The following is a 9,450-nucleotide window of genomic DNA, read 5'->3' as shown; positions in this document are numbered from 1 at the left end:
TGAGGAACATCCAGATTAACCAGCCTATGGATTGGGAACACAGCTCTGGAGAGAAAAGGAGAGAGAGATGATTGAAGAGACCAACAAGGTGGCACAAGCTACATTTCCTTTAGGAAACCAGGCTAGAAATTAAACCCTTTCCAATAAACAAATAAAGCCAATAGCAGGATTGCGCTGTCTTTATTTTACACCTTTCATTTTATGACTGCATTGTGTCTGCAATACGCCAGCAGCGAGCAAGGGCTAAATCTATTAAGTTCACACAGGGATGAGAGATGCAAATGCAGAAACGGAACACTGAGGTTTACGGAGGTGGGGAAATAAGGAAACAGTGACAGTTGTCGGTGGGACGCAGCACTACGGGATTCTCGGGACACCCGCGCGCTTCCAAAGCTCCCGGCGACGGCAGCGCCCCCTCAGCGCTTCCCGCGCTTTTCCGCCTCCCTCGGGATTCCGCGCGCTTTCCCCGCCCCTCCGCGCGCCCCGCACCGCGCACGCGCGGCCGCACGAGGCTCCGCCGCTGCCCTCAGGCCCCGGCCCTGCCATGTCGGAGCGGCTGGCCAAGCCCTCCTGCCTCATCGTCGCCAGCGCCGCCACCGCGGGTGAGACGCTCTCGGGGGGAGCTCCGCCGGTTCGCGGGGAGCCGCCGCTCCGGCCTCTGCGGGTGTCCCGCGCTCCCCGTCCCTTCCCAGCACTGCGGCAGGTGGGGCGGAGCGGGGCGGGGTTGGGCAGGGCTGGGCTGTCCCCGGTGCGGCTGTCGCGGCGTGTCCCGCGTGTGCCCGGCCCACGGCCCTCGGCGTATGGGTGACACTGCAGCCAGGCTCCCTTGCCCTGTGAGTGACACTGCAGCCGGGCTCCCTTGCCCTGTATGTCCCCCGTATGGGTGACATTGCAGCCGGGCTCCCTGTCCCGTGGGTGTCACCGCAGCCGGGCTGTGCAGCCGCACGTGTGCCCTCCCTGCCCAGCTGCGCCGCTTTTCCGTTCGCGCCCATGCTGCGCTGCAGGTGCGGCCGCCATGTGCAGCTGTGCTGCTCGGCTCCTCTGCGTGCGGCTTTAGTGGTTTTGAGGGGAAGGAGGCTCGGCTCAGATTGGGTGTTTGGGGAAAGAATCTTTTACCTGTGAGGGTGCTGAGGCCCTGGTGCGGATTGCCCAGGGAAGCTGTGGCTGCTCCATCGCTGGCCCTGTTCAAGGCCAGTTTGGACAGGGCTTAGAACAACCTGGGACAGTGGGAGGTGTCCCTGGCCATGGCAAGGGGTTGGTACGGGATGGGCCTTAGGGTCCCTCCCGACCCAAATCATTCCAGGATTCTGTTCCTCAGCTCACCTGTAATGAAGACTGTACATTTCTGATGTTTTAAAATCATTAAATCCTAACAAAATAATCATCTGAATTTATCTAGAGCTTTCAAGATGAGCAAACACCCAAGCTTGTGTACTTTGCTGGATGTGAAAAGTGCATATTATATGGCTCTATGCAGATATTTACTGTATGTATTTTGTTGTATTGATTAGTAATGCTGTATTAACATTTTAATAGTATGATAAATGTAATCTTGTAGTTAAAAGGTAACTTTTGTGGTTAAAATAAGAACTATGTAAGTGGGATTTTTTTTTAAGAAAGGAATGAGGCACTTGCACCAGGTAGCAGCCACAGGACACCTAAATCTTTCAGAGAAAAGGAGTTTATTGTTCTCTTATCAGAACAAACTGAATTCTTCCTGCCTAGCTAAAGATCTAAGGTACCTTAGGATTAGGAGGAAGAAGTTGACGATTACCAGACAGAATCCTGTGTTTGAATGGAATTTATGCATCATGTGTGAAGTGTATGAGTATGCAACAGGCTATTGTTTTTAAGGGTTAATCCTCTGTTAACGTGTGTCCTTTTTCGGGCTTATACTGCCCAGAAAAAGGTACCTGGAAGTCCATAACTCTCTGTCTCTATTGTCTCATACTTGTCCTACTTCAAATTGCCCAAATTATTATTACTCTAATTGTATTACTATTTTTGTAGCCATTTTATTATAATTAAACTTTAAAAATGTTAAAAACAAGTGATTGGCGTTTTTCACCCTGGATAAAGTGTGGCCTGCATTAAACTGTCACTGTTGTTTCCCTGAGGTGTTGCAATCTGTTTTCCAGGTGTTTCAGCCCAGTCGTTCCTTCACTGCTTTACTCTGGCCAGCTCTGCCTTTAACCTGCAAGTGGCAACACCTGGGGTGAGTGAAAATGGACAAATGCTTGGATTTCAGCCTGAAGCCAATTTATATCTCAGTTGTCATGAAAAAAATAATATAATTGATATAATATAAATATATTGAGAAGTGTTTTATTGGCTGTAGATATTAAGGGACTTTGTATTAAAAAATCAGACCTAATTCTGTTTTTTTAATACCAAAGTGACTGCAGCCTTTCTGTAGTGTGGGTTTGCACTTCTCTATCCAGTATCTGTTCCCACAAAGAGTGGAGGGAAAACTATTAGCAGTAATCCAGTGGGGAAAATGGAAAGTTTCAAGTTTTTAAGAGCTGAAAGCATCTCAGAATCCCCCATGGCCATCCTTCAGAGGTGTCCTGGATGCCTGTGCAGTGATGCTGACCAGGGTGTCACCGTGTTGTCCCCAGGGGAAGCCCATTGACTTTGTGGATGTGAACGAGGCCAACACGCGCTGGATCCAGGACTTCCGCATGAAATCCTACGCCAGCCCCGCCAAGCTGGAGTCCATCGATGGTGAGGGTGTCACCACGGGCCTGGCTGGGGAACAGGGCCTGCTCAGGGCCAGGATTTTAGAGAAGAATGACACAGAAAAGGCAGGAAAGTTGTGTTTCTGCAGTTGTTGGTTTACTTTTTATTTAAGAGGAAGTCCAAGCAACTGCTTTGCAATTTTCTTATTTATTTTGGAATGGTCATTCTCTTTTAATATATATGTAATATATACAAATAATGTCTGTGTGTATGCAAGCACACAATACATTGTTACTTGTTAAAAATAAGTATTTTGCTGGAGTAGAAGTCAGCAGACAGAACAGTTGTAAGTTTTGCACGGCTCATTAAAAATGTGCGTCCCTTGTCCTAAGAAGGACCTTTTTCTCTCTTCTGTGTAGCTTTATTAGTTTCTTTAGGTAGTTTTTAACTGATTTAGGTGGGTTTGTCCTTTTTTTCAAAACATGCAGTGGATTTATAATCAGGCTTTTGGGGTTTTTTGCCTGCCCTACAATCAGTTCCTGCTTCCCTCCCATCCAGGGGCTCGGTACCACGCCCTGCTGATCCCAAACTGCCCCGGGGCTGTGACTGACCTGGCCAACAGCGGCTACCTGGCCAAGATCCTGCAGCACTTCAGCACTGAGAGCAGTAGGTGAACATCGTCGGGGGCTGGGTAGATGGAACAGGGCTCCTGTGCTGCCTCTGCAGGGTGGCTGCCTTCCAGAGACTCCAGAGTGTTTGCATGGCTGAAGAGCATTCCAAACTGGGAAGGAGAAAGGAGATGTCAAGGGGGAAAACAAATGGCTTAATGGGCCTTTAAAAAGGGAAAGGGAGACTTAAAGGAAAAAAAAAAAAGTGTCTTAACATGTCTTAAATAAGAAAAAGGGAGCCTTGAAAAGGAAAAAGAGGTCTTAAAGTATCTTAAGGAGCAATGCCAGTAGCTTTTCAGAGCTTGTCTCAGAAGAAGGATTTGCTGCCTTACAGTGGTACAGAAATGGCTCTGTCCAAATCAGCAGCATTGAAGGCTCAGAGCCAAGTGTGGAATGTCCCAGGATCATCATTAAGGCTGCACTTAATCAAGACTTGGGGTGTGCTCCACATTTGAGCATTTGTGGAGCTGTCTCTGGAGTTGGAGTTAAAAGCTACAATTCTTGTTCTTCCTCTTACTGTCATAGTAATAAAATAATTGTAATACTGTAATAATTGTAGCAATTCTTATGATAGAATAATTGCTACTGCAGTGTGCAGGAAAGCCCCTACAGCCTAAAGGAGCATTATCAGTGCAGTGTAACTTCACTGCAGCAGGGCAGCATGAGGCTCAGCTGTGTTTTAAGTACTTGGAGATGCTCTCAAATGTGCTTTCATTCTTTTCTAGAGCCTATCTGTGCTGTGGGACAGGGAGTGGCCGCTTTGTGTTGTGCCACCAATGAGGATAAATCCTGGGTTTTCCAGGGATACAGCCTGACAGGGGTATGCCAAGCTTTTACCTTGTTTCTGCTGTTTGGGGGCTTTTTTTGCTGTGTGATTTCTGGTGGTTTTGAACTTCCTGTAAATATAAATTATCAGTTTGGTGCCCTTGGCTTGTGCAAGATGTGCAGAGTTGTCGTTGACAAGGGGCCCAGCACTGGGTGCATGAAGGGTTTGTCCCACTTTTTAGTGGCATGTGGGGAATGCTTTCCCTCTGATTGTTCAGTAAACTTTAGACTGAAGCAAAGAAAAAGCTGGAAATTCCTGCTGCAGCTCTTTGCATTTGTTGTTGAGGACTTACAAACAATTTTTGTTTGTTTAATGAATGCTGGGGAGAAGTTATATTTCTCAAAGTACTGTTTCTTTTTGAAAAGTAGAGGGAGTCTTAGGAAAAAAAGTTAAAAGTTTTAGGAAAAAAAGGCTGTTTGTACAAACTGGCTTGCAATTAAAGCAGCCAGTTACAGATACTTTCATTTTGTGTGCTCTGACCTCACAGCCCATTTTATAGTGTCAGAGTGATGCAAATGGCCCTGGTACAACTTTCTGGTGTGGAAAATTTACATGGAAAGTTAAGAAATAAGGATTTTGTGACTCACAAAAGCTATTAGTGTTCTCATGCGCTTCTCTTTGAGTTAAGGATTGTTTATGACTCTCTGTGGATTGTTACAGTCATGATGAAATAATTTAAATCATGTTGTGGCCTAGCTATGGTTGCTGTGGAAACTATAAAATTAAGTTCCTTCCTTTTGTGTGTTACAATTCTAAGTGCTCCTAAATTTTCTGTCTGTTAGCTGTTTTCCATTTTCATTCCAACATGGATTACTGGTTTTGGACTCTGCAGGTGGCACAGCATCTGTGTCCAAATATTTGTGTGCCATGGACAGACAGGTCTGTACCTTCCTGAAGTTAATCACACCTGCAGGAATTGTTTGGTGCTGTTATTTCCTCTTCACTTAACTCACTTAAGAGTTTCCATTTTGCTCCTTGCACAAAATCCATCAAAGCTGATTGTGGTCATTTGGCTGGGTGAATAGTAGAGGGAGCAGAAATATAAATTTCAGGGAAGTGTGTGCTGGTTTTGCTTGGCTTTTTCTGTAAAAAAGCAAGCCAAACTAATTTCCTTTTGATCTGTTTCAGCCCTCTGTGTACGAGCTGGTGAGGCAGCCCAATTTTGCCAGTTTGTCCATTATTGTGGAGGACTTTGTGAAGGATTCTGGAGCTACATTCAGTGGTGGGTCTGGGATGGGCACTTTGTGTCTCCCTTGGGAAATGAGTGTGTGTGTGCTGGTTGTGTCCAGCTGAGCAGGACTCTGGCAGGATCTCTCAGCTGGAATTCCCATTCCCTCATTTACCAATATATAACTGCTCATTTGCAAGGCCAGCTTGGACAGGGCTTGGAGCAACACTGGATACTGGGAGGTGTCCCTGCCTGTGGCAGTGGGATGGGACTGGATGAGCTTTAGGATCTCTTCCAGCCCAAACCAGTCTGGGAGTCTGTCTGGAATAAGGAAACTTAAAAATTCTATTTGGGGTGCAGAGCAGTTGCTGGTAGATCTGAGCACACTGGGGAGCTGTAATTGGCCAGAAAATGAGTATTTAATTTTTGTAGCCTGGTGATCACAGCTCATGTCTGGCATAAGATGAGTTTGTGTTGTATTGTGAGTAATTGTGGTTTTCAAACACACACTTTGAGTTTTTCATTATCTCCTGATATGTGTACTTTACCCACCTGCTGTTAACTGAATCAAGGACCCAGTCCTGTCCTTTCAGAAAAGGATTTCCTAGGGAAAATTTTCCAGGATGAGGGGCTTGAGACTGCCCCTCTCTGCTGGGGTGATAGATCAGCAAATCTGTCTGGCCACAATAGTTATGTGTTGTGTTGGGCTTATCAGGGTGTGATCCTGGCACTGAGCAATCCCTGTGTTTTTCCTCCTGTGTTCAGCCAGCAGCCCAGATGCTGTCCATGTGGTGCTGGACAGGCACCTGGTGACAGGACAGAATGAGAATTCCACCCTTCCTGCTGTCCAGAACCTCCTGATTCTTTGCAATGTCAGGTGAGGCAAGATGGGGCTTAAGAACTGGGAACAGCCAGGGGTGAGCTTTTCTTTTTTGTTTCAGGAATATTGTCTCTCAGAAGGGGTTTTTCCCCCTGGTTTTCTGCTGAAGTGTGTGTCACTTCTGTTTGATCAAGCCAGCCAGGCAGTTGTGTCTTTTGGCAAAGAGCATTTGATTATTGAAAAGAAAAAGATGAAAATGTGTGGGGAAATGCACAGCTGTAGTGGAGCTGGCAAAGTAAAACGCTGAACAGGCTTCACTAAACATTTCTGTTCAGGGAAACAGCTCTTGTTTGCTGAGCTTTGGCAGGCTGGCTTTGAGTCAGCTCTGATTTAGGATTCTGGGAATGAATGTATTTAATTTCTTTGGAAATGGCTTGGCTTGTTTGAGTGTCATCTTGTCAGATAGAGGAGCCCATATGAGTAACCTCAAACCCCTTGTTTTGCTCAGGTGAGTGTGGGGTACCAGTCCTCTCCTGTGGGCACTAACAGGTCCTGTTGTGTCTGGGTCTGTTTCCTTCAGCAGGAAATGAAGGGGAAGGTCTGTTTGCAAAGAGGATGGATGAAGAGCCAGCAGGCTGAGGATTTCCATGGCTGTGACCTGGATGAAGACCCCTCTGAACCCCTGTCCTGGACTCTGAACTGACTGTGGCAGTGCCAGGTTCTGTGTGGATGGAATGGATGGAGGTTGTCAGAAGCAGCTGGGACACTCCCTTATATTTTTGCTGCTCCATTTTTTCACTGCTTCTCTAGACCCTCAGTTTACAGATGTGGGGAGCCATCTCCTCAAAACCCCCCAGAAGTTGGTGCTGTGAATACAAATTGCTGAAGCTGTGCTGGTGCACAGCGTGCCCTTGTTTTTTCTTCCTGTTCACATGGCTGGAATTGTGTTCAGAAAGTTTGCTCAGCTTTTTTTTTAACGTGGTCCTACAATTGTTTATTTGTCCTCCTTTGTGCTGCTTATGTTGTGGGTTTTGTTCTCTTGGGAATGCTCCTCTCTGGGAGTACACTGCTGCTGTCTCTTGCTGGAATTTTGTGGACTAGGGCAATGAAAATGCAGGTGGTTAATGTGGGTCCCATGTGAGGACCCAGCTGTGGGGTGGAGTCTGGACTCCTCCTTCCTTCTGAGCTGCAGGTGTGGCTTGAAGCTGAGCATGGCAAGGAATAACCAGACTGAGTTGTTTTTTTTTTTAAATTGTTGCAGGCTCAAACATACAAAATTATTGGAAAGTAGATAAATTAACTTTTAGATAATTGATTTTCCTTCCCTCTTGGAATTGTGGGCAGCATTTCTCCAGTGCTCTAAAGAAATTGGGTTATTTTCTTACAATATTACAATATTTTGGTTCTAACCAATCATCAAGTCAGGAAATTTTCTCTTTTCTGTGTAAAATCCTTTTTTTTTAGCTCTGTCTCAAGAATTCAGTGTGATTTGAAAAGACAGAGTGCTGTGGGTTTTGCTGGGTCTTCTGCTGTTGCATTCTGGAGCCCAGCTTACAGAACTTTGGCATTGATGGAAATGAAAACCAGAATTTGAAATGAAAATTGTGCTTTGATAGATATTAAATGATCAATCAGCTTTGATAATTTAAATCTTCATTCCTGACAAGCCATCTTGGGGATTAGATGCTGACACCACCAGGAAATACTTTCAGTCTGGAAAGCCACATCTTGTTTGTGAGGTGGGAGACTGTATTTCCTTAGGGTCTTTGTTTCCATGGGATTTTGCCAAAATTGCTACATCTTTTCTTTGCTTACCTGTAAAAATAGAAATTGGTGTCTACTCTGTGTCCTGTTTTCATTCCTTAAATGAGGTTGTCCAGGCTCATTCATCTGCTGCTAGGTAGCAAACAGCATTCAGACCACTACAGGCTTTGTTCAGTCCTCTTTTGTACAATTTTTCCTTATTTTGGGGCATCCAGGACCTGCAGGAATTGCTCTGCTTGTGCCTCTGTCAGGTGGTTGGACAAAGCACACTGCCTGGGGACTTGATGGTGATTTCTTTTTCCTCCCACTTGAGAGCAGAAAAAAGATGAGTTCTTGTGTGTATTTTCACTCTTTCCCATCACACCATGAAGTTGCTCTTGGGAAAATTGGGGGAGGAAGGTGTGGTCAGGCTGGAGAGGTGAAGTGTGCAGGGCCAGCAGCTGTGTGGGGTGGCTCTGGGTGTGGTGGGCTGGATTGTGTCACCTCCCCAAGTCATGCTGACAAACTGGAAGCCACTTGAGTCACAGAATCATGGAATTTAGGTTGGAAAAGAGTTTTAAGATCAAGCCCAAGCATCGGTGCAGCACCACCACCATGTTCACCTCTCAACCTCAGGTATCACATCCTTGTGTTTTCTGAGCCCTTCCAGGGATGGTGACTCCACCACTGCCCTGGGCAGCCTGTTCCAGGGCTTGATGTCCCTTTCCATGAAGAAATTTTCCCTAATATCCAGCCTAAACTTCCCCTGGCACACCTTGAGGCCATTAGTGGTGATAGCTCTGAAGTTCTTGTACAGGATGACCAATTTTAGTCAGGGGTTGGAAAAAATTGTTCAAAAAAAACGGTGAGAAAAGAAGATCAAATGAATGTAGGAAGCACAAAGTTGTTGAATGTCATCCAGGTATGTTCAGGAAAGTTTTATTCTGTTCATTTTCTGTGTTAATTTTGTTCTACAAATGTAAAACTTGATAGTTTGTTTGGTATTTTCTTTTCTTTTACCTAAAAGGTATTTACATCAACTAAAATCATGAAGTGGCATTACACCAAGAGCAAGGATTTTTGGATAATTCTTGCATTTTAAACTTCCTGTAGGAATAATTTAGGTACCTCAGTTTGTATCTTTTGTACCTTGTGCCTGGTCCAGCTGAGGAGCCCTGTGAACCATCCCATCCCAGGCATCCCAGCAGTGGGGTTTATACTGAGGGGTTTTTGTTTCTCTTCTTTGTTTCCCAAAGAATTGAAAACCTTCAGATTTGGGAGATTTTCATCCTACACAAACCTTTATTGTTTCAGCATTGTGCTGTGCAGTGCTTGGTGCTTTGGTCCTAGGAATGTTTCCAGGCAGGCTTGTTTCCTTGGAAATCTGTTCCTGGTAACATCCAGCTGGTGGGTTTTACTTTTTTATTTATTTGGGTGGGGGTTTGGTTTTATTTTCTAGAGTTTTACTGGTTTATTTTTTTGGGACTCACGGTGTTACCTCTTTTCTGGGCTTAATAGCAGGGACCACATCCTCTGTTTTCCTGTG

The 9,450-nt window shown here is 45.4% G+C and overlaps 1 protein-coding gene across 2 annotated transcripts; it reads left to right on the top strand.

Annotated features, from left to right (window-relative positions):
• Positions 1-427: 427 nt before the first annotated feature.
• On the top strand, positions 428-8,001 carry GATD1 (glutamine amidotransferase class 1 domain containing 1). 2 transcript variants are annotated; one of them, XM_074543493.1, is made up of 8 exons: positions 428-602; positions 2,139-2,215; positions 2,619-2,724; positions 3,238-3,345; positions 4,073-4,167; positions 5,302-5,395; positions 6,107-6,218; positions 6,745-8,001. In XM_074543493.1, the coding sequence occupies exons 1-8, from the start codon at positions 545-547 to the stop codon at positions 6,749-6,751; spliced, it is 657 nt and encodes a 218-aa protein (XP_074399594.1). In that variant the 5' UTR covers positions 428-544; the 3' UTR covers positions 6,752-8,001. The 2 variants fall into 2 exon arrangements, with proteins under 2 accessions (XP_074399594.1, XP_074399595.1); XM_074543494.1 differs by having other exon boundaries at positions 438-602; positions 6,742-8,001.
• The last annotated feature ends 1,449 nt before the right edge of the window (positions 8,002-9,450 follow it).

This window comes from Zonotrichia albicollis, chromosome 6, assembly GCF_047830755.1.
Source record: "Zonotrichia albicollis isolate bZonAlb1 chromosome 6, bZonAlb1.hap1, whole genome shotgun sequence".
NCBI classification, from domain to species: domain Eukaryota; kingdom Metazoa; phylum Chordata; class Aves; order Passeriformes; family Passerellidae; genus Zonotrichia; species Zonotrichia albicollis.
This window is presented reverse-complemented; position numbering and strand designations above follow the sequence as displayed.